Genomic DNA, 25682 nt, shown 5'->3' with positions numbered 1-25682 from the left:
CACACAAGATAGAAAACATTTCATTAGCATGGTGCCAGTTCAGAGTTACTCTACCTGGATTCACCAGTGCGCTCTGATAGTCTTTCTTCAACTGGCTGGTGAGTTTGAGGCCTAGCGAGAGGTTGCGGTACATCTCGTATCCCATGACCATAACACCGCCATCCCTCTGCCACCTCTGGAGAGCGCTGAGGCGTTCAACTTTTTGCTTCATTGTGGCCAATTCTGTAACCTGTAACAAGTTTGTGTGTTTAAAGAATAACTACAGTGTGTGGGGATATATATATAGGGCGGCCTCGCCTGCCCTATTGGCGTGCGCACATGTGTGTGTGTTTGTGTTGCTCACTAAATGTTATTGCATCAGTGATGTCACAATGCCTCGTGTGTGTGTGTGTGTGTGTGTGTGTGCCCATTATGATATCACTGATGACATCATCAGAGTGTGTGTGTGTGTGTGTGTGTCCATCCCCCTATGACATCACTGATCAGTCTTGTCACAATGCCTGATGACATCATCACTGAACTATAGCCTCAGCCTTAGGGCAATCAGCCTTAGGGCAATTAATCTGCCCTAATTAGAAAAGCCGGCACAGGTGCCCTTTACACGCCCTGAAGGTTTCAGCCCGATTGCACGTAAAACGGCATAGCTGTGGCCGAACACAGAACTTGAGACAAACATTGCCCACATAATCAATTATAATCAATTATTATATATATACCGGTATATATATATATATATATATTAGGGCATTCACGACGAGTGAATTTTACTAGTCGACTAGTCGTCCCTAAAGGTAGTCGACTAGTCTTTTTTTTTTTTTTTTTTTTTTATTATCTTTAAGAAAGAACATGAGGTATTTACACAACATACATGGACTATCATATCCCATATCCCATATCCCCCACAAAGAACATCAAAACACAACAAAACAAGAACAAACAAGACTATTGGACAAACAACCAAACAAAAACAATGCATCCAGCTCCTATCCTGATAAGCCTAATGACACTGGGGTAAAAAGTTCTTAAAGTCAAACTCTGTATGTGGTTGCCATATTTTGGGGATGTCTAAGAATCTGCCTTTGCTCTTGTAGTAAATGTTATCCAACGTATGGTAGCTTGAGAGTTCATTCCACCAGTGAACTACAGCTGGGGGATTGGATGCTTTCCAATTTAAAGCTATGCATTTCCTAGCTGCCAACAGGGCAAGATCTATGTATTTACTTTGAATGCATTGTTTTTGTTTGGTTGTTTGTCCAATAGTCTTGTTTGTTCTTGGATTATTGTGTATCTTATGCAGTTTTCTTGTTTTGTTTTGTTGTGTTTTGATGTTCTTTGTGGGGGATATGGGATATGGGATATGATAGTCCATGTATGTCGTGTAAATACCTTGTTCTTTCTTAAAGATAAAAAAAATAATAATAATAATAATAATAAAAAAAAAAAAAAAAGTCGACTAGTCTGTGAATGCCCTAATATATTTATATATATATATATACATACACACACACACACACACGCTCTATATGTCTTAAGGGTTTGTCTACCTTGACTTTATCCTTTCCCATATTAGCTTGCCATATCTTGAACTCATTGATCCAGTTGAGGATGGTATTGAGCGGACACACTACCAGGGCCGTCCTGAATTTCAGGTTCTGTGACTTCAGCATTGTATGGAGGAACGCCACCACCTGTAAAAACAATATTAAAGCACAATGAAGCACAGTTCAAGGCAAAGTGCCAAAAATAATTAAAGGAATACACCAAGACTTACCCGTTAAGTGATTAGTACATAGGTTTCACTGTAGCCGTGCTCCAAGAAGCGGTGCAGCAGCTCTAGTGCAGATTTAAGCTAAAAACGGTGCAAAATGACGTATTTTCAAGTCAACTTGACATCTCAGGGCTTGTGGAGACATGGATTATGCCAGGTGAGCAGTATGGATTTCTGTGACGGTGTTTTGCTGTGAAACACAAATATTTTGTGGACTAAAAAACTTCTGTGGACGTCCTCCTCTAATACTGTATACCATATCCCAAACACTTGGTGTACTCCTTTAAACTAATCAAAACCTAAGCAAACCAGGATATTGATGAAGTGGATATCCGTTTCTTCAGTCTCACCTGGAGAGTCTTCCCCAGGCCCATGCAGTGCGCCAGTAGACAGCCTGATCCAGGAGAAGAATTGGCCTTCTTCACAGACTCACAACAAGAGTTCCACATAAACTGGACACCTGTTGGGAAATAAACAGTCAATGAAATACTGAGTATCATCAGAAACACATGAAAGTACAGATTCTGTGTGACATACTGTCGGGCTTTCTCAACTGAACACAAGATGAATGAATGAATGAATGAATGAATGAAAAAAAATTATTGGTCACCACCAAGCATATACACTTAAGGCCTAAACATGGTCGTCCGTCCGCCTCTAATTGGAGCCGTCTCGCCGTCTGGCGGCGCCAGATAGCCCTACATGCTCGGACGCCACTACGCCCTCCCTCCTCCCACCCTCCCTCCTCCTGTGGAAGCTCCGTGTGAAAATGGCGGAGATTGTGTGCCAGGCAGTCTGAATGAAATTGAATGTAACGTTCCCAATTCTATGTATTAAATTCTAAAAAACGACCCTCAACATTTGGGAAGGCTAAGCCACACAACTAGTTCGTTATAATCTAACGTCATGCTTTGAAAGGCGACTTTACGACGATGAGCCAAGGCAACGGCCAGTCACAACTCTCGTGCAGCTGACGTCACGCACGTATCGTCGGCGCTGAGTCACATTTTCGAGCAGCCCCCGTCAGCCGACGGCGCCCCCTCCCCGTAGGACGGGGCTCCACCCGCCGTCATACGGGGAGGGCGGGGCGAGGCTCTGACGGACGACCATGTTTAGGCCTTTAGGTCACAAGCATACACTTAGGTCACAACCAAAGGTTAGGGGCAGAAGCAAACGCTTATATAAGGCCCCCCCTTTTCTTACGGTTAAAAATGATCATTCCTCTGACATTTTTGGACATTGTCACACACACACACACACATACATATATATATATATATATATATTAGGGCATTCACAGACTAGTCGACTAAACCACTAGTCGACACTGTGCTTAGTAGTCGACTAGTCGTTTTAGCAAAAAAAAAAAAATCTGGAATGACTACTTTTCCTACACAGGCATGTTGACTCCACAGGCAACATCAGCAAATGCAGTCTCTTGTTACATTTGTTTTATTTTTATATACTGTATATATACTGTATATATATATATATATATATATATACAGACTAGTCGACTTTTTTTTTTTTATCTTTAAGAAAGAACATGAGGTATTTACACGACATACATGGACTATCATATCCCATATCCCCCACAAAGAACATCAAAACACAACAAAACAAAACAAGAAAACTGCATAAGATACACAATAATCCAAGAACAAACAAGACTATTGGACAAACAACCAAACAAAAACAATGCATTCAAAGTAAATACATAGATCTTGCCTGTTGGCAGCTAGGAAATGCATACAGTAGCTTTAAATTGGAAAGCATCCAATCCCCCAGCTGTAGTTCACTGGTGGAATGAACTCTCAAGCTACCATACGTTGGATAACATTTACTACAAGAGCAAAGGCAGATTCTTAGACATCCCCAAAATATGGCAACCACATACAGAGTTTGACTTTAAGAACTTTTTACCCCAGTGTCATTAGGCTTATCAGGATAGGAGCTGAATGCATTGTTTTTGTTTGGTTGTTTGTCCAATAGTCTTGTTTGTTCTTGGATTATTGTGTATCTTATGCAGTTTTCTTGTTTTGTTTTGTTGTGTTTTGATGTTCTTTGTGGGGGATATGGGATATGGGATATGATAGTCCATGTATGTCATGTAAATACATCATGTTCTTTCTTAAAGATAAAAAAAAAATATATATATATATATATATATATATATATTAACACATTCACTGCCAACAGTTTTTTTTTTACTGTAGGTAGCTTCTGCCAAGGTTTTTTTTGAGGATTCTGGCTCATCTTTCAAGAGCCGAGGATTATTTTCTGCTAGGATTTTGTGAACACAAAATATCTCAAAAGAACTACCGTAATAGAATGTGTGCTTTCTCTGTCTAAAAGAGTTACGGTAGTTTGTAGAGTTAGTAGTTATGTAGGCATTAGCAGTTGAATACAGCATGGTTTCAGCATCTGAAAATGGAAGCTGAGAAAAATGCCTTTTTGTGAAATTCGATAGAACAGTCACTTTAACCATTTATTTTTGGCATCAAAGACATCAGACATCTAAACAATAGTTTAGAACAGTATTTTCCTCCATAACAGCACCCGCACCCCCCTCTCCTTCAAACTCCTCCCTCCGTGGGCGTTCTCCTCCTCCCTCCTTGGCTCTGCAGCGGGTGTGTCACAAGCGAGTTTCTGCTGCCTGTCTGCTGCCTGGCGGCCCCTCGTCGGGCGAGCCTGGATGGGGCTCGCTTGTTTCTTGGGGTTTGGGTTGAGAGCTTTGATGAAGCTTTTGCGATTCTGGGCTTTATGCTGCGTGTTTCAAAGTGTGTTGCACCCAGTCTATTTTTGGAACCCCCCACCGTTGTGCGCCACCGTTGTGCGCCACCGTTGTGCACCAGCGCGAAAGCGTTTTCGCCAAACCATTCTACAGTATGAGAATGGTTTCCTCACGCTTTTCCCTGCAGTTTTGGCTCGCTTTCTCTAGTCTGGAGAGCACTGTCGCCACTTAGTGGGTCGGTGGAATGGGTTGTACACGTTCAGTGGCTCCCATATTTTTATAGGAGACGTAGGGGGCTTGGATCCACGTCCCACCATCAATTTTTTTTTTGACGGGTTAACTCGTCCACGGCAGTCAAGCGTTGGTTTCTGCTTGACGAGTTAACTCGTCCACGGCAGTGAACGTGTTAAAAAAAAATTAAAAACGGTTAGTCGACTAGTCGACTACCTTTAGGGACGACTAGTCGACTAGTAAAATTCACTAGTCGTGAATGCCCTAATATATATATATATATATATACTGTATATATACAGTATATAAAAATAAAACAAATGTAACAAGAGACTGCATTTGCTGATGTTGCCTGTGGAGTCAACATGCCTGTGTAGGAAAAGTAGTCATTCCAGAATCCCAGTAGTGTGTATATGAAAGGAGGGCAGAGACTAACCATCCACCTGGTGAGGCTTCAGTTTGGTCACCAGGTTCCTGTGCACCTGAACAAGAGGCTCCTTGGTTTCCTTATCCTGATCCAGGATCAGCTTGGTAGTGATGGCTTGTTGAACCTGAGACAACTCATCCTCTATGACAATCACCTGGAAAACAAGGTGACTCCTGACAATTACAATGAGTAAGGGCTGTAACAGGTGAAATGCCAAATGTGTTACTATCAGCTGGTGCATAAATATACAGAGAACCCACACCTCAGTCAATAATTACTTTAGAGATACAGTTATGATGTACCACAATACTGATAAAGCTGTACATTATAGCCATATGGTCTGTAATTTAGCTACTACACATACGCATATTTGAAGAGTTAATTTACAAAATATTGCCTTTTCATTATGGGAAACAAATATATCCAAAATATAGAGAATCTAGTCTGCAGAACTGTTACTTTGTAAAAGGACTTAAAGGAGAATTTCATTTTTTTACACCACGGTCCTCATTTCCAGCTTAAAGGTCCCATTCCGTGCAAAAGCTGTTTTTACTTGTAAATGCATACTGCTGTCATCCCTCCCTGTAATGAGTGGTCACAAGCTCAGAACTGCCACAGTTGGATTTGTCCCTATCCAGCTTCCCCCTGCAGTCTCCTTCAAGCCACACCCCCAAACGCTCTGTTCCCCCAGACGGGGTATCGGGCCGTCACAATGGTCCTCAAGCATACTGCGCGGGTCTCTCTCACACAAGCTATCTGCACCATTTTGTCTATAGCCACAAAATTAACACTTCTAGCTGGAGCGACGCCAACTGTACGTGATCCTGTTGTGTTGTTGTTAGCTTAGCTTCTAGCTATTAGCTAAATAATTATATTTACAACCATAATGAACCGTGATCTGACAGAAAAAGTGTCATTTAGAGAGCGCGTGCAGCATGCCCCGCACTCGCCACAGGCTCTCGTTATAGCCTGTTTGAGGAGACTACTCGGAGCTCAAAATCTTCCGTGGGCATCCGAATGAAGCCAAACATATTTCGGTGAGTAAAACATCATATTTTAAGCTGGAAATGAGGACCGTGGTGTAAAAAAACGAAATTCTCCTTTAAGCTACCTGCTGACCTTCAAAAAGTGTCACAATTTGTTCTAATTTTGTGCTATCATTCATTTTTAATGAACAGAACACTAATGGAGAATATGTAATTTGGAAACACTTGACCATCGTGGAGGATTTAAGTACATTATCTATTGCTCTCTTGCAGAATAATGCACATTGAATCAGTGCCAAGTGAAGGAATTTCAGAGTTAAAAAAAGAAGAGAGTATTGCATTTATTTTTGTTTCTCAATGGGACTCTAGCCTATTATCGAGCATGCTACTTGATTCAAGCCATGTTGCACAAGTCTGACTGCCAGTGTTCAACTGAAACTGAAAGTTCATGGTATGTTTGACCTGTTGTGTACACACTACCTCTCTTAGGTCCTCCATCTGCTCCGCTCTATTTGCCAGGCGCTTGCGTCTCTCCTCTTCCTCCTTCAGGGCTTTCTGGGTCTCAGCGCGGAGATGGCCGTCCTCAAGGATTCTGCGGATCTTTCTGCGTCCATGGGGCGTGCCTGTAAGGTCTGAGTTCTCATCATCCCCCTTCTCATCATCCGCATCCTCTTGATTACTCTGCATAAACACAGAAATGCAATCTCGTTCAAAAAGCAATGTAACCGCTTGATAAGCAAACCAATACAACAACAAATTGCCTGGGAAGTAAAGGAGTTGCAGTATGAGGGATAAGCAGATAGAGAGTAACAGTAATAAACAACTTAATGATAACAGCTACTGCTACCTTCTCATCAGAGTCAGACAGACAAATTAATGCTAACAGCTACTGCTACCTTCTCATCAGAGTCAGACAAATTAATGCTAACAGCTACTGCTACCTTCTCATCAGAGTCAGACAGACAAATTAATGCTAACCGCTACTGCTACCTTCTCATCAGTGTCAGACAGACAAATTAATGCTAACAGCTACTGCTACCTTCTCATCAGAGTCAGACAGACAAATTAATGCTAACAGCTACTGCTACCTTCTCATCAGAGTCAGACAGACAAATTAATGCTAACAGCTACTGCTACCTTTTCATCAGAGTCAGACAGACAAATTAATGCTAACAGCTACTGCTACCTTCTCATCAGTCAGACAAATTAATGCTAACAGCTACTGCTACCTTCTCATCAGTCAGACAGACAAATTAATGCTAACAGCTACTGCTACCTTCATATCATTCACACAGACAAATTAATGCTAACAGCTCTTGCTACCTTCTCATCAGAGTCAGACAGACAAATTAATGGGGGCTGTTTCTTCTGCAGGTAACTACGGCCCGCTTCCTTCTCCGCTCTAGTAGATGATCTGGAGCAAAAAGGAGAAAAGGCAACAAAACAAGCAGAGTGAATAATCATGAAAGGATGCATTCCTGGCAATTCAATAAAGCTTGGTCAGATGAGCACTGAATCCATCTTAAGGACACACAAGCTGAAAATAAACATTGAATATAGAATTGCTATTTTAATTTCATCCGATTTGTTGGCTGTCATCCTTGGTGGTTAAAACAGACGTACCTTTTGGCTCTCTCCTCATTGGTCTCATCTTCTGACTGACTCAGCTCCTCACTCATACCACCCTCTTCCAGCTCTGACTGGCTATTGTCACCACCACTCTGACTATCTTTTTAAAGAAATTAAAATAAGAAGTTAGAACAAAGCAGATAGTTATTGGTCAGAGTTTCTCATGTTAAAGGCGTCCATACTGTCATTACCGTTTGAGCGCTTGCGGCTGGCCCTTCTCTTGACTTTCCCCTGCTCTCCTCCATCCGTTTCTACTGCAGCCTTTTCACTTGGTGTTCCCTCGTCCAGGGTGAGTTTGTGGCGGAGCAGATGATGCCTGGTATTGGGCCTATCAGACGATTCTGAGGCCACAGCTGAGTCTTCCCCTTAAGTAGAAATATCAGATGCAAAGTAATGGATAATGGAAAAAGGTGACAGATACCAGGGCAGAGATAAACCCACTCAGAAATCCTATTTTGGGATGAAATAGGTGACGGTCACCTAAAGGTGACTAGTGTGCATCCCTGAAATATATTCTATTACCAGAGATCATTCTACCGGTCTGGTATAATCCAGAGCAGGGGTTTTCAACTGACTGTGATGCAGGGACCACCATTCTGCCCGAAGAAGCAATCTGAGGACCATTGGTGTGAGGAAATGGGTTGAGATTACATGGGAACTACATTATAGACCCTTCTCACGGGGGCCATTTTGTGCCGAAAAGGCAGGGCAAACACAGGTGCAAGCAGAACACTAATGAGGGTTTCCAAATTCCAATCATGGAAGTTGGAAACCCTCATTAGTGTTTTGCTTGCACCTGTGTTTAACCTGCCTTTTCGGCACAAAATGGCCCCCGTGAGAAGGGTCTATTGGATGCATGGTGAGGGACCACCTGCAATGCCTTCGCAGACCACCAGGGGACCTCAGACCACCTGTTGAAAACCCCTGACCCAGAGTGATGAGGCAGGTCAGAATTTGGGAAACATAATTCCCCTGCTTTTGTCATAAAGTGCAGATATCAAAGTCATGATTAATTATTAATGTGGCTATAACTGGTTTAGAGCACTTGTGCTTATGACTGGCTGCACAAGGGTAAACTTCAAATGATTCTAGTTTAAAATAATCACTTACCATCTTCATCTGTTCCATTATCCAGCCTCGCTTCTTTGACCTTCCTGTCACCCTCCGACTCAGACTCCTCTTCCTGTGATTCCTCGTCTGAAGCGATATCCTCGTCCGAGGAGTAGTTGGCTTTGATTCGGGCCAAAAGCATTTTCTTAGCGATTCTTTCAGAAGCAGGGGAAGAGAAGGAGAAGGTACCTGAGCTTCATTTCATGATCAGTAACATTGTCTTCAGCTGGGTATTCTTTTGCTTATATTTTAAGTAACAGTTAGTGTGAAGTGTAATCATAAATTTTTGACTTAAATAGTAATTGAATAAAAGACCAATTTATTGAAGTGCTGGTTAACAACCTAAATTGCACTTCTCAATTTTTGTTCCCAAAGTCATTGAGCCGTTTTACCATGAAAAAGGGAATAATTGTAAACCTGGTCAAATAAACTCTTCAGTGAGAGACTACCATATTATGCAGTTAATACCAATCAGTTATAGAAGTCAACTGTTACATCATTCATCTTCAAAAACAAAACAAACGCCACACACAAAAGAATGTGCATTAAAGGAGACAGAGACATTGTAAAGTGTACCAATTTATTATAGGCAACTGTTCACAGAATTAAAAACAAACGGGCATATGCTTAATTTATCTTATATGCCTTAAAAGGGGCATTTTTCACTTTTCCTACAAATGTACATCTTTAGATCGAGTCGGACACAGCTGAGCTGTGTTTTTTTCAAATGAAAATCATTTTCTTAATTTATTCTCTAGTTCCCCTCTCCCAAATTAAAGAGCTAGAAGCTGTTTTGGACACAAGGGTGAGTGTCGACTGGAAGAAAATCACATCCTCCAGTACTACCAGTCCAGAACTTGTGTGCAGTACTACTGGGTGTAAAACAACAAAACTTGCGGGTATCTATCGACAAGAGAAAACTTAGCTACAATTCAAATATCCAACTCTTTCATCAGCTGGGGAGTATAAGGCTCGATCTTTGGCAAGGCACAGTGCGCACATCGCTTGTGGATAACAAAGTGGAAAGTGGGCGGATCCACTGTTGGCCACCTAGAGGACACAGCTGCCTTCCAGTCTTCACTCAGGGAATACTGTAACAGTCCCTTGTGCCCATTTCTAGCAGCCAGAGAGAACCACTGCTCTGATTGGCTGGCTGTACTAAAGGGTCAACCACCTCTGCCTGCCCCAAACAGAAGATGATTGGTCAGCTTGCTACTTAACAGTAAAGTCAGCTTGCTACGTTCTGACTGGCCTGTGCTTCTTTTTTAAGTACAACTTTGGCACACACACAAAAAAAGTGAACAAGGAACATCCAAGAGTATAAACCCATAAACCCACGACAACAATCGCAATATCATTTGTAAATGCCCCCCCCCCCATACACACACTCAATATAAGTGGAGGAGAACAAAAAAATACTACTACAGCAAATCAAAGTCTGTATATAAACATTTTGAATGAAAACAGTTTCAACTTTTTTTTAACCCGTTTACACTCCAGTGGAGTATAATTTTCCCTTTACTATTTTCAGAGGTGAGGGGAAAACTTGTATGTCAACATTATGCACACACTTCATGTTATCAGCATGATGTAAGGTCAAAGGTTCAAAAGTGTGTTTGAGTTCTGAGAGGTAAATCCACACAATAGTTTAGAAAGGGAAGAAAATTGTCAATTGTAATAAAACAAATCTAGAAGTAATCCATAAGTACAATATAATGAGATGCCTCCTTATATACAGGCAGTGGCAGATGGCAGCGACGACAGACCAAATCCTAGGATCTCATCTTGCATGTATTCAATTGGGAAGGAACAGAAAGATAAAACCATATACTAGAAGAGGAAAGGGAGAGCGAAATTAAAAACATTAACACTGAATTTTCTTTTTACATAACACCACCACACAGCAGTTTGGTAAGGCTGAACACAGTGGTCACATGAATTCTTTTTTGTGTGTGCTTATTTTAAGAGCTGCTGCACTGGCCCACCATTATCAAAATGGCAGACTTTCCCAATTTAAAAGCTTTCTCAAGTGTGACATAACTTTTCAGTCCAAATTAGGTATTCTGGATCCTGCACACTAAGCAAGTCCAGTCTCTTTGGTTGTGTTGCTTTGCATCATTATTTATTGTCCATTGGAGCAGTTAACCATAAGCATCATTTGAGCAGTTTCACATGGATTTTTGTGGGTTGTGAAGATGGTTGGATCGTGGTTCTTCATGACCTACTGACATGTTTCCTGGATTAAAAGATGAGTCAGTGAAGGTCTTGGCATGTGCCTTTTACCTTTTATTCCACTCATATTTGTTTAACTTAGCTTAGAACACACTTCTCAGCTTGTCGTGACCTGTCAGAATTTCAGTCTAAAAAGTGGGACACTTATTTGTCATGTATCAATACTGTTAGATGACCCTTTTAAGGCCATGAGAAGTGTTCTCTGAATATTTGCCAATGTGTCTTGAAGGTCTAGATGGAAAATCTACATTTGATCAATATCCTGATACAGTATGGTGTTTAATTCCTCTAAGGACACCATATTTGCATCCACTAATGAGGTAGCCTACAGTACATAATATTACTGAAGAGAATATCTCTATGAAAGCAACACTGTAGGAAAGACTGGCGTTGTCTCTCAGATCTTTTGAGTCCATACAGTAGTTCTTTTTCATATGGGGCATATACAGGTTCCCTAAGGAGTGTTCAAAGACCTCAGAAAAAGACACTTTACAACAGTCCTCTAATCACGGCCATATTGCACATGCACAACAAGATGTGTTCCCATACTCCATCAGCACTTAGACCAGGTGTAGTTGTATTTATCACAAATGTAAAACAGAAACAAAAGGCCAGTCCATTGCTGCTGTATACATATCACTTAATGACAGGAAAGCCAGAGAACAGGTCTATCCATTAGGTTACATGGTATGGTTTCATCCTAATGACCAGGGTTACTGTTACACAATTTGACTAATCAAAAGTCCATGACTATTCCAAGCAGACTTGAAAGTTTTGAGACTTAGTAAAGTCAGAAACACACTGAATGCATCAATTTACATTTTACTGTATTTTTTCATTATACCATCATGACTGTCATTGTCTACAGAGAGTAAATAATACTTAACACAAATGTTAAATACAAGAGCATTTCCATTGAAGCAGTGCTAACTGAAGATCATGTCATGCATGGTATAATTATATGATATATATATTAATATATATAAATATAACTCATGTTTTATTGTGGCCAGTTGGGTTGTCAATCGGGGGGGGAATGCACTCTTGAGTCTTAGGCCATGTCCACACGGAGACGGAACCGATTTTTTTTTTTTTCGTTTAAGAAAGGTTTTCCATAAACACGTTTCAAGAAATGTGTGTATCCACATGAAACCACTGAATTCCACTGAAAGCGCTGTAGTATATATGCCAGGCCGGTAAGTGGCGCTGTAACGCTGCCACAAAGAACACCAAAAACAGAGAATAAGACAATCTCGTCAATAATGGTATTCAACCACTAGGTGCGCACAGAGGCTATAATGTTAGTGTACAGTATCTCACTGTAGCGAGCAGGTTAAACCCTTGGCTTTGCGGGGTCCTATTAGTAGCCTCTGTATCTCAACTCTAGACAAGGTTTGCCATGTTGATGAATAAAATGATTAAACCTATACAGGCAAATGCAGAGCTGATCAGCAGGGCTGATGGTCTCCCTGTAGCCTACAATATAGAACGTTAACTATCGGTGACGTTCCTGATACCATCCACTTCCATGATCTTTAGACATGTGTTGCAAACACATCCCAGCATATTGGCCGCTCCTGCACATCACAGGCTAAATGATGCAACATAAATATACATCATAAATGTGTTTTTATTGAAAAAGTGGCGTCAAGTAAGCTAAAGTCTTGTTGGAGTGGACATCACAGTGCAACCGTGTTATGGTCGTCAAACCTCTCACTTCACTATAACACGTTGTATTTGCGAGGGCTATAGGATGAATCCGCGTGACGTCACTTGCCACCCAGAAATGTGGAACTCCGTGGCAGTTAATAGTATGAGTTGTGCCAAACAAACGTTAATATCTCAAAAACTATACATCACATCGCTTATATTTTGACATTCTGAGTGAGAGCAGAAGTAGCTCAAGAGTTTCATGTATAATATATGCATGTCGTGTTAAAGTTGTGTGAACTGTCGCAGTTTTTAAAATGTAAACAGAATTAGCCAGGCTAGAGTCAGACACACAAGCCTCGCGCCACTTGGGCTCCATAGGGTTCCATTGGCGTTGCCACCCAGTGACGCGGTTTGTTTACCAAAATGCTGCTCGGCTGATCCCTCGTATACACCATCCCGAGTATGTGTGTTACACTCAGGGTTTACATTTCATTTCTTCCAATATTCCAGAATTGCATGTTGTATTAAAAATAAATATTATTTATATCTAACCCGTTTAGCCTGATTTTATTTGTGTTCTTGTCAAAAACGTAGCCGCCGCTAACCTTTCTGGGAAATATCCGATGAAGGGAGGGGAGGGGTGGATGGGAAGAGGCAGCTGTGGAGCCCTGAGGCTCAGTAGCTGTTGCTGGCCGAGAGAGGTGGGGCTATGGCGTCATCGGTTCAGGAAAGATGCGTATGGGTTGTAAACACGGAAATGCAAGGGTGGCGTCTTCAGATTTGTTCACTCTGCGAACTGGTTTCAAAAATTCGCATATTCTCCCAGAATGTATATTCCCAGAACGCTGGTTCCGTCTGGACGAAACGTCCATACGAGAAAAAACTTTAGTGGATACACCTAAACTCGTCTCCATGTGGACATGGCCTTAGAGGACTGAATAACATGAGTCTAAGGTGCATTTACAGAGCTAATAGTCACAGAGCCTTTAATGCAAATGACAAAAGTTATCCATTTTATAGTGTAGCTCAAACCGTGCCAAATATTTTATTCACAATCTGTGTATTTCTGAATACTATTCTAGACATTTTTCGACAACAATCACGCTGCCTTACCTTAATAGCGGTAAATTAACCTCTTGTCATACCATAACTGTGACCCTTTTAAGGTACATCTTATGGTAGAATATCAATAAGATGGCTTTGAAGGTGAAGCATCAAAGTTTTACACATGCTTACAACCACCTCAAGCAGAAACAAAAATATTGTTCATGATTCATTATAATTTCTGTAGGTTGAAACCAATTACTTGACCTTTTTGTTTTCTTTGAGGTAACAATGAAAGCAATCTTCAGATAATATGGCTGGGAAGAACTTCTCAACTTGAATACTACACCTGTAAATAACTACTTATGGCTCATTTCCACCACATTTTACAGCCCTGTACAGCCCGTCACCACTCGGCTCTATTTGTTTCGACCCGATGGATGTTTTGTTTCCACCGCTGCTCAATCTGCCCCCGCCCACCCCCGCCCACACCTGGTCATCATAGCGACCTCATATCTGCCCTCCGCCCATAACCGAAGTAGGCTATAACATATAACGTTAAAATTAAATCCATACACAGAACTTTTAAACTGTTTATGAAATACTGGTGCCTCTAAATGACCTACAGTGTACATGGGCAAATGTGACAATCGGCCAGGAGAATGGATATCACTTTGTTGTTAGTCAAACTCACATGCATGCGCTGCGCGAGGGACGGGGGTTGCGCTACAGAGTGAAGCCTCTACCCCGGCGGCCTCTCACCAGGCAAGACCGCGGCTTCACTTACCCCCGCCTGCGGCCTAGCGCAGCCGACGCTGCACACAACTACAGGAGCTTCCTGAGCAGCGGACTTTTTCTCTCTCAAAACAATTGAAAACCACCGCCATGTTAAAGCTTAGGGATGTTCATTTAGAAAAATTTCCATAATCGAAAATCAGGGAAAATTAACGATCAATTATCGATTATATTCATAATTTATTTTTTATTTTATTTTACAAAATGAATGCCTATGGCAGAAAATACGAAAGACAACGTGTTCTCCTCAATGAACTCTTTATTTCAATTTGTCTCCTCTCCAACACTCTGCTGTCCCCGGCGCATGCCGGTGTGAATTCCCCATGTTTAAAACAGTTTTGTTGGCACAAAGGCCCTTGCCCAGCCAGAAAACTAGAGACTATATGAAGCTCCACCTCACGTTAGTCGGCTGTGCAATGGAGTGGGGCGAGGAGGAACGAATTCCACACAAACCTAGTCCGCAAAAAAAATAAAATAATAATAATTAAATAACAAAATCGATAAAAATTCCACATGATCGATTCCAATTATCGATTTTCGATAACTGATGAACATCCCTATTAAAGCTGAGTAAGGAGATCGATTTTATTTCACCAGAGGCGAAGGCAGCCACACAAAAGACTGATGGAAATAACATAACAGAAGAGAAGGTAAGCCCCACTAAATTGGTATGCATTGACAGTCAGTAGATAGAGTAAACACGATTCTGCCTGACCAATCAGTCGTCTGCAGTGTTTTCACGTCACCGTATGAACCCAGGTTCACAGCGCTAGAACCTCAACGGAGCAGGGACCAAAAGCAGCACGACTCAACCCCGACTCAACCCGGGCTGTCCACGTTTTTGATCGGTGGAATGAGAGAAAAAAGCGAGACGAGCTGGGCGGGGCCGCGTTGATACCAGCGGTGGAAATGGACCATTAGTTCCCTTTCAGTAGTGCTTAATGGTCATGCCACATTAAACTTTCTAAATATACAGTCACTGGAAACAAACTTATAATAGAGAGTTAAAGTGAACGTCACTTCCTGCTTCAGCATGTGTACCAAGGGATTTCATCTGCCATTTTATTTTGGATTGACTTTTCGTAAAATGGTTATAAAAAGTTTTACTTTAGAATCCGGAGACCACAGAACATTTCACTGGGACGAAAACTAAACATATATATATTTAAATCCGCAATATTTTTCAGGTTTTGGTCTGAGTTAAATGTTCTGTGGTCTCTTCTGTTTCTAAAGATAGCTGAACCGTTTGGTTTGAACAAGTAAAACTATTTTTATAAGCATTTTAGGAAATGTCTATGGGAAAATAAATGGCAGATGAAAATCTCTGGTACGTATGCTGAAGCAAGAAGTGACGTTCACTTTGGCTCTCTATACATTAACATGGTGAGTGGTGAGGCACAATGAGTTGCATTTATTGTTTAAATTTGGGATATAAGCTCTCCTTAAGTGGTTCAGTTGCAAGAGTTTGCCCTTTGGATCAGCTCAGTATGACCAGGGAATACAATGATGACTTAGGTACAGCATATGGGAAAGATAAATCAACTAAGGAATCTCATATGCAAACCAGGTTGAAAACGTAAAGAAATCGTAAAGACTAGTTGACTAAGTGGCCCTGTGCTTCACACTGTACCTCTAGAAAGTGTATTTGACTTCTGTTGATCTATTGCAGCTACGTTTTGGTCGTGTTTGAACAGATTGACACAGAGTCTTGATGACAACTTGGCTGTCAGATTGAGCACAGGGCATGGGTTCAGATTGAGCACAGGGCATGGGTTCCCAAGTTGAAGCCGTACTGCTGCAACTAGGGTGTGTAACAAAGTCTAATTCCGGGCTTTCTGAACCATACCTATTTTCTGGGTCATCATCATCCTCTGCTGCCCAAGAGGGCCCAGACTGCTCCTCATCCCCTACAAAAACAAAGAACAAACAAAAACAAAAGGAAAAAGTCAGCAAGATGTTTAGAATTTCAGAACACTGATACAATTTTGTCTTCAAAAAAGGTTGAATTATATTCATGGAGACAGTTGAAGAGAGGCTCACCAGATGACTGATGGAACGTTGCTGCCGACAGTAGAGACACATCTTCAATGATCGGCTTCATCTTCTGAACATCTCCGTCACTCCCAGAGTCATCATCAAGTTCTTCTTCACTTGATGAGGATGACGAGTCCATTGCTTGCTGCTGCAATTCGGGCTTCCTAGCTGCACCTTCATCCTCTCTGTTGACAATGTGGGCCTTGTGCTGCATTTCATTATGCGAGTCTTGGTCATCACTAGAGGAATCTGTGCCACTTTCTCTTCGAGCCTTGACTCTTCTTTCACTTCGGTCAGATTCAGAGGAACAGTCCAGCACCTTGCGTTTGCGGAGCATCCTCTCTGGTGAGAGAGGAGTGTTCTTAGTGGGCCAAAAGAGGCGTTTTATGGTCTTGTGAGTTGACGTCTTATCTTCCTCATCACTCTGAGCCTCATCAGAGCTTTGTGACATAGCTGCTCGCTTGAGTAGAGCTTCAGGGACTTCATCTGAGTCAGAGTCCTCTCTTGTTCTGCTAAGCCCTCGATCTTCAGCCCCATTGGCTGGTACTGTGGTACTGTCCTCGGGATCCGAGTCACTGTCACTGTCTACTGTTGAAAGGGCAGGCTTGGCCTTGACCTCACTTGGTCGACGCAAAGGTGTGGTCTTCACTCGAGGAGACCGTCTATTGTCATGCTCCTCATCTTGGTGCATGGATTCCTTCAACGCACCACTGACTTCATTCTTTATCTCTCCTTCTCCATCCTCCACTTTTCCCTCCAACTTCTCCTCCCCCATGGGCATGTTTACCTCCGTCTCTGGGGCGTTAGATGGTCGTTCCTGTTCCACAGGCACAGGTGTAAGTTTCACCACCAGTTCTTTCATGTTGACCAAACATTCAGAAGACTTCAGGGCAATTTTTCTGGGCCTCCCCCTGGATCTACGTGAAGATGACCCCTTGTCCTCTCCAGGACACTCACTGACATCTCTTCCATGGGAGAAAGAAGACTTTACATTTGAGTCAGAATCATCATCTTCCAAATGTTCAGCAGCTAACCTTTGCAAGTCACTCAAGCATGTTTCATCAGAGATATCCAGCTCTGTATCTGTTTCATGTTCACTATCAGAGTCAAGTAAATGTTCCCAGCAGTCCAACAAGTCCAAATCACTGAACTCCTCCTTAAGGCTCTCCTCGAGGTCCGTATGAGATTTCCGCAAGCCTTTCAGTACCGACAGAAAAGACTTCAGATACAGAAGTCGTACACCAGTTGTTTGTTTGTCCTTCGTTACACTTTGAATGAAATTGACAAATGTTCTGTTTAAGGTGTTTGTCGAGTCTATTAAATGCTTGGCCTTTTTGGCTAGAGCCTTTGGAATCTGCAGTGTGTTATAGTTGAACACCACACTCCCATCCATACCACTGTGATCCCACTTATCTAAAGGAATGTTTTGAGGCAGGCCTGGCAAGCTGCCAAAAGATTTGTCTGGTTCTACTCGGCTCTTCTTGCGATGCTGATCCCACAGACGTTCCACATTGTCAAGGACACTGTCACAGGCCACCACTAGGTCCAAAAGGGGCTCTGGGCTACAGACATAGCAGTACCATTTGCTCTCCAAGATACCCGACAGCTCCTTCCTTCCCAGATTTCTTAAAATACACTTCTTACAGAAGGCATTACTACAGTAGTCACAACAGATCAGGTTGCCTCCTTCAGCACACCATCTGTATGAGGAAAACACAAAAATAAAAACTTAACAAAAAGCACAAGCTGAAGCCAATTCTTAGATTTCAGTTAAGTTAACAAATGCAACCATCATACCTGCACTGTTCGTCCATTCCATCGCAATCCTTACTTATGTCATCACTTGAGTAATACTTGAAGCAAGACTGATAAAAGAATACAGATGCAATTAGAGAATTCCTGAGTATGGCCAAATAGTTCAGCTACACAGCTGAAATCACCATGACTACATTTACACACACTAATAATGTGATCTTAAGGCAATACTCCAACCATAATAATTGTCATGTAAATGCTTCAGACTGATCTTAATTATATTAAGGTCATAATCAGTTTAAGCTAGGGCTGTCAAACGATACATTTTCTTAACTATAGTTAATCGCGATTAATCGCATCTTTGTATCGCATGTTTAAAATGCCATTATTTTGCATTTCAAAGCATTTTTTATTCGATATTAATCACTTACCAGTGTGTCATGATTGGGAATCAAATGAATGCAAATAAATGTACTTTGTCATCTTGAATTTTAGATTTATTTTCGATTCAATAGAAGTGCAATGTAGACAGGAGGTAACAATGTCTACAAAATATATCTTGAATAGAAAATAAATGCACAATTGTAAACAGTGCAGTACACGCTCCAGAACCCAGCACTTTGAGCTGCATTCTATGTATGAAAGGTGCTATACAAATAAAGCTTATTATTATTATTATTATTATTATTATTATTATATTATTAGAACCGATACTTCCGGCGGCGGCGCTGTGGAGCAGTCGAAACCCAAAATGATACAGCCGAAGAAGGCTGTGTCTGAGCTAAAAACTTTGGCACTTCCATGTGAATAATGGATCGGTATTGGAAACTGTGTACCGTATATTGATAACGTGTATATCGCATTAAGCCATTGGAGCCGACCTCCTAGTGGTTAGAGGACCCGCGCATCCGAGACTCAGGAGGAAGAATGAGTGATGAGTCTCGCGCTAGCTAGCTGGCTGCTAGCTGGCCGCTAGCTGCTCCGGTATGCTTAAACTCGATGTACTTCGGTGATATTTTAATTCCGTTTTACACAAGGTGCAAACTACTGTTGACTTGTCCACTGTGGCATTTGGGAGTTTCTTAAAGTAAAACGAGCCATTTAGAAGTGTATTGCTGTCTTTCTCTTCCATGCCTGCACAGGCAGGAGACAGGAAACAGCTGCGACCGGCTTGACTACAAGTACGGGTGCGACGAAGGGACAAAATAGCGGCATGCGATTAACGCGATAAAAAAAAGCGCGTTATGGTCGGCCCTTAATCGCATCGCGATTAACGCGTTAACGCTGACAGCCCTAGTTTAAGCACAACCTGGTTTAAATATCCAATGGATGTCAGTGTTTCCCCTACCCCGCTTTTATTTTTTTATTTCCCCCCAAAGCTTTATGGCATATTACTACAATACAACAATGGTGTTGACAGTAATAGAAGATGCCAAATCATTCAAAACAATAATCATTTTGCTTTTAGGAGCATTGTGCAGCGCTGTTCCAAAACGTGTCAACGTGTGTCGTTGCCTGGGAAACGCACATCCCATAATACAACTGTTCGCATCGCATCCCATAAAGTGGATATTGATGTACAATATGCCAATGTATTCCAATAAATATCTTTATCGTTCAATTCAATTGAATTCAGAAATTAGTGAGCATAGAGAAAATATTTAAACCATACACTGTAGAGATCGAAGGTTTGTTTCTCAAAATGTTGTCGTTTTTGACGTCTGAGATGACCTCTGTGTACTGACATGTTGTTCTACTGTTTATAATTCAACTCAGCGTGAGCAAAGCTTTCATTTGAGCCTAATATGAAGGCTCTACGACGACTTTGAAAAATTTACCTTTCGGAGCTGAAAAGGAGGTCAGAAATAGGTCAAATAATCAAAACAACATTAATTCTGAATTCTTCGACCCCAAAAGTCCCAGAAACCATGTACTGTGTAGCATTGTAGAAACCATGTACTGTGCAGCATTGTAGGCCAAACCATTGAAAAGATTATTTCCAACATGTAAATATATATTTTCACACAAACAATTGGTTTATGATGAGGGGAAAAGTGGGCGTGGCTGTTTTCTCTACAGGGAGTGATTTTGGTGCAAAACAAATGCTTGCAATTGACTCAGAATCATGAAAAACCCCTAGTTGAACCCTCACAAGCCAATTCAAGCAGAATTTTAAAAAATAGTTTTTTCCCGTATAAGGTTCTGGGTACCCCAGCTTTCGACAGCTGTCACGGATTTTCCTAGAGTTAGAAAAAAAAAACGTTTTGATATGTCTTAGACAGAATTTGTTCCCAGATTTTTTTGTAATATTCCTTGATTATGAGGTCTGTCAAGACCAGAACCTCTCACCACAAGAACAGCTTCTTCCCAACTGCCATTAGCCTCATCAACAAGGCCCGAAAGCCCCCTCTTCCAAGGACCCTCCCAGCCCCACCCCCAATCAAACGTCACTTTACAGCTACAGCAGCTGGACTTCACTCCTTACTTTAAAGACACTATTTGTCAGATTCAGCACTACTAGATGCCCACAAAAGACATACTGTATCTAGCGAGACATGCAAGTTATTGTGATGGGAGCAGTGAAAGAAGCCATGCCCCCCTCTGTGTTGTGAAAACATGGATAACATCAAAATGTAAACATAAACAGTCTATGAAACACATAGCCACAGCTTCCCATGCCACCATAAACACTCGCATTACTCTGGTATAGCATCTGCTATCTACACTATGCAACCCCAGAAACTCGTCTTCCATCAAGACATGCATAGCGACTGAGCCACGCAGCCGAAATAGTGCATTGTAATCAGACCAGGAAATACACAGTGCCAAACTGCGATACAAACAGAGACTAACCTTATTTCCATAGCCATGGGCACTTTATTTTTCTCAGTCACAGTCATGGCTTGATCCAGTATATGCCGCCATGCCTCACTGGGCCACTCTCTGTCCATTTATAAAGGCGGAAAAGAGCTAAATCCACGGAAACGAAGAGTGGAGGCACGGCCCGACGCTCCAGCAGGTCAAACAACAAGCCATGTTTTCACAACACAGAGAGGGGGCGTGGTTTCTTTCACTGCTCCCATCACAATAACTCGCATGTCTTGCTAGAAATAGTCTTTTGTGGGCATCTAGTAGTGCTGAATCTTACAAATAGTGCCTTTAAAGTATTATAGCTGGTTCTCCTACCAGAACTTCTACTCCATTAGATTACTCTTGTTAACTACATCAAGGACTGTAATTCATATTTAATTTAATGCCTATATAACTTGGACTGTGAATTAATATCTAATGCCTACTGAACACACCTCCTACTCGTGTATATATTGTATATACTGTACTTGCAACGTTGTGATTGTCTTTAGTTATTTTTCCTATTTCTTTATCTCTGAATATTGATATGACCGCTATACTGCATACTGACACTAAGAAAAATTCCTCATATGTAATCTTGCATATTGTGACAATAAAAGTGATTCTGACATGCGATCAACAGGCTCACCTTGCAAATGAGTACTTTGAGAGCTGGATGCCGATAGAAGGAATCTCTCTGGAAGTGGTTTACCTGTCGGCCACATGCTGTGCAACTGACAATTTCCAGGTGCTCAACTCCTATTACACACACACACACACACACACACACACACACACAATAATTAACCAAATTGATTACAAACAGGTCTTGATGGTTGACATACTGGTTAGAGACTGTCTCATTCAATTTGTATGTGAAGCCACCACATATCCATAACTACCCTGTGGTCAGACTGCTCTGCTATTCATTCATATCAAGGTGATATGAAAAGTAGAGCCCGACCTTTATGGGGTTTTTGTGACCAGTACCGATTTTAGAGGGGGGAAATTCACTGATTACCATCATGGCAGCCGATATAGTGATTTTTGTTTTAGCTGGAATGAAAATATAGACCTTTTCTGGGGAGTGTGCACCAATATGATGCAGGGGCAGACTACTCAGAAGGCTGCTTTCTTAAACAAATAACTTTTGAAGAATAACTATTATACATTGTCAACAAATTCTAGAAATGAACACTGAGAAAATAAAGATAAATAAAAATGAAATAAATAGCTAAATAAACACCAGTCAGAGAGACAGGCAGGCAGACAGACAGACAGACAAGCAGAGATACAGAGAGGCGGGCAGGCAGACAAGCAGAAAGACAGGCAGACAGAGACAGAGCAGAGATTTTCCTCAGTGCAAAAAGTGTCTGAAACAGTCAAATGTTCAGTGGTACAAACGGAACATGCTTCTTGGTTTCAGTCGGACAAGTGATGGCAGTTCATTGGAATCAGAGGATGATATCGCTAATCGCTCGTTAAAGGAAAGGACTTTGCCTAAAGCTCCAAATCAGGGATCAAATTACCTCATTCGTGATCTCAGTCACCAAGTCTCGTCAAGTCCCGCGATACTTTCCTGCCGGCTGGCCAACTACCTGTAGTTGGCCAGCCGGCAGGAAAGTATCGTGGGACTTGATCCCTGGGAGACTCCAGGAAACAGCCCCGGGGGAAATATCAGTCTGGTGGTTGTTGAGGGATGAGATTATGACAATATGTGGCGAAAACGGGAATAAAACTGGCTATTTAGATGCAGGAAAGACAGGCTGCCACTTGGCCCCCACGGAGCTCTATTTTACGACTGGATTGGAGAGTATTGATCTCAAAACAACGCGTAGGATGGCCAGAAACACCGCGGAGATCACTGGGTGAGTCGTCAGATCATAATTAATGTGAGGAGAGGGGTCCAGGTAAAAAAAAAAACGAAATTCTCCTTTAAGATAAGTCTGGAAATTAATGGCAAATTCATTTCCTCATTGGGGAGACTTTAAGACACTATGTAGAGTGCAGCTCGAAACACACACAAACCAGTAATGCACTCACGACTCACGCACACACAGCATGGATGGGTGCGCGCACTGGTCGGACATGCACAAAATTGCACCGGTTACTTCAACACATGGGTGTGATTTTTAACATAAGGTAAAAATAAGTAGGAGCGCCACAATTATGACAACACTTTGTGGTCTATTGCAGTGGTTCCCAACCTTTTTTATGTTATGTACCCCTTGAGCTGTTTTACCATGCCAATAGTACCCCTCACTCATGCATGTCGATAATTCTCCTAAATTTGTTATATTAAACTTATATTAAACTTTTAGATGACCTCTCTAACACATCTCATTATTAAAATAATTTTAATGACTCATTTTTAATACAATTCTGACAGTTTTCAATTGGAAAAAGTAATCAGTTTTTATCATTTTGGAAATACATTGTAATCCCCAATCTTTCCAAGTACCCCCTGCAAGCTGCTGAAGTACCCCTAGGGGTACACGTACCCCTGGTTGGGAATCACTGGTCTATTGGTAGGTGATGCAATGGCTTCCCTGAGCAATCATGAAATGTGAAAATGTATGTGAATATCCTGCAACAGTGACTGACCTCCACGTCTCCTTGGAATGTCTCGCAGTACACCAGATTTCCGGCTACGAAACTCTGGGCCCCTGAAGTCATCTCTTATGTTTTCCACTGGTTCAGGCCTCACCAATACAGTCCCTATGTGCATAGAATATGCCACAAAAAAATAAAGGATAAATTCAATAGCAACATTCAATATAAATTCATAACCTAAGCAGGAAATTCTGAGACCTACCTTTTGGTAATCTGGTTAAATCAAGGTGACCATTTGAAGTGACTGGTAAATCCAAGTCATCATCACTTCCATCCGAGTCCCCAGATTCATCCAGTCCAGAGTGCTTTATAACAATGGCAGATTTCCTGTAATATCAGTTATCATCAGTATTTACATCCAAATCAGGTGAACAGTTGAACAACAAAAGTTAGGCTATATCATGTCTCGAATATATAATGCAACACTGTCACCCTCTTGCATTTTCACATAGCCTACAAGACAGACAGGTCGGGAGGAAAATAAACCATTCAAGCAGTTTGCAGCACTTAAGGAAACAGTGAGTTTGCTGGTTTAATTCATTGATATGCGCGATTGCGCGAACGATTAATAGGCCTATACGTAAACGTTAGCGGGCACTTATCACCCAACAGCCTAATGCAGTAGTAGGCCATCATCTCCTTGTTACATTTTCAAACTGGCAGATGGGGGGAAATAAACGATTCAACTTTTACTTGTTTACTCACCAATTTGGCTCTCTTCTAAATAATCCAGACACGTAACTACGTCCATTCATGAAATTATTAAATAGCATTGGGGACATTAATGGTTTGTAATGTGCCATTTAACCACCCGCCCACTCACGGCATGTTCCGGATAATGAGCTGGGCGCTACTAAACTACAGCCGCTCTGTCAGCGATGCGGATCTTATACTAGGGGCATGGACTGTTCACGATCACGATCATGCCCTTTGGAAAAAGATATCGCAGCATCCAGAGCAGATCGGCCAGGTTCTGCAAGAGCTTTTTTCCACAGGCCATCAGGCTCCTTTGTGACCCCCTCCCCCCCACCCCGTTTATACTGGAACACACACACACACACACATATTATACTGTACCATCGTTGGTAAAACTGACTCTGAACAGACATTTATACCATCGTTGGTCAATTTTAATGTTTTGTTTTAAATTGTGTTTTTGTTATTTATCTCACAATGTTTTACCCTAGTATGGGCAATAATAGTTTGTATTTATATAGCTTAACGTATTAACTTTATTGTTGGTTTTAGTACTATTTCTGAAATTGCATTTTTGTGAGGTGGATGCAATCGTAATTTCGTTTCTGCTGTGCCTTGTGTATAGCTTGAATGACATGTGACGTATTTTTGTAGTTGGGAGGCGAAGTCCCGGACATGGAGCTTCAGGGGAGAAAAGTGAATGGGGTTTTAGAATGTGGATTTCACTTAAATGCATAAAATAAGGTCTGTTTAAGGTCTGTTTAATAAGCCTGGCTCCAGACCTTTGAAGCCACGCCCACTCCACAGTTGTGGATTTGGCTGTTCTTGAGTAGAAGAGGAAATTAGTTTAGGAGTTGACGATTCAGTCTGAATATCAAGAGTTTACACCAGGGGCGGTTTTAGACCCTTTTTGGGTGGGCCCTGAGATAGTCTCAGCCCACCCTGGCTGAGCTCAATGATAACAGAACAGAAGTGCTGCTCATTGGTCCTCCCTCCTCAACTGAGCCACTCAGAAACCAATTAGGCTCCCTTGCAGGCTACATCACACCCTTGGCCAGGAACATAGGGGTTATTTTCGACTCAAACCTCAACTTTGAATCCCACATAAAGAAAGTCGTTCAAACC

At 41.6% G+C, this 25682-nt stretch overlaps 1 protein-coding gene across 1 annotated transcript in view; it reads right to left on the bottom strand.

Moving 5' to 3' along the window:
- LOC310778114 (transcriptional regulator ATRX-like) overlaps positions 1–24689 on the bottom strand; it is a gene marked incomplete at its 5' end in the record, with an annotated part of 40277 nt that extends 15588 nt beyond the window's left edge. The window contains 16 exons of the mRNA XM_083638452.1: positions 55–229; positions 1545–1688; positions 2119–2228; positions 5170–5314; positions 6627–6827; positions 7470–7560; positions 7770–7875; positions 7967–8140; positions 8886–9040; positions 16456–16516; positions 16650–18343; positions 18441–18508; positions 21898–22007; positions 23853–23966; positions 24064–24188; positions 24685–24689. Of these exons, the coding sequence (XP_083494578.1) occupies positions 55–229; positions 1545–1688; positions 2119–2228; positions 5170–5314; positions 6627–6827; positions 7470–7560; positions 7770–7875; positions 7967–8140; positions 8886–9040; positions 16456–16516; positions 16650–18343; positions 18441–18508; positions 21898–22007; positions 23853–23966; positions 24064–24188; positions 24685–24689 (3478 nt within the window). The remainder of the gene's footprint in view (positions 1–54; positions 230–1544; positions 1689–2118; positions 2229–5169; positions 5315–6626; positions 6828–7469; positions 7561–7769; positions 7876–7966; positions 8141–8885; positions 9041–16455; positions 16517–16649; positions 18344–18440; positions 18509–21897; positions 22008–23852; positions 23967–24063; positions 24189–24684) is intronic.
- Between the last annotated feature and the right edge of the window lie 993 nt (positions 24690–25682).

Source organism: Poromitra crassiceps (assembly GCF_964638095.1).
Source record: "Poromitra crassiceps genome assembly, chromosome: 1".
Taxonomy (NCBI): domain Eukaryota; kingdom Metazoa; phylum Chordata; class Actinopteri; order Beryciformes; family Melamphaidae; genus Poromitra; species Poromitra crassiceps.
Note: the sequence above shows the minus strand (reverse complement) of the source record. Positions and strands in the feature narration are given on the sequence as shown.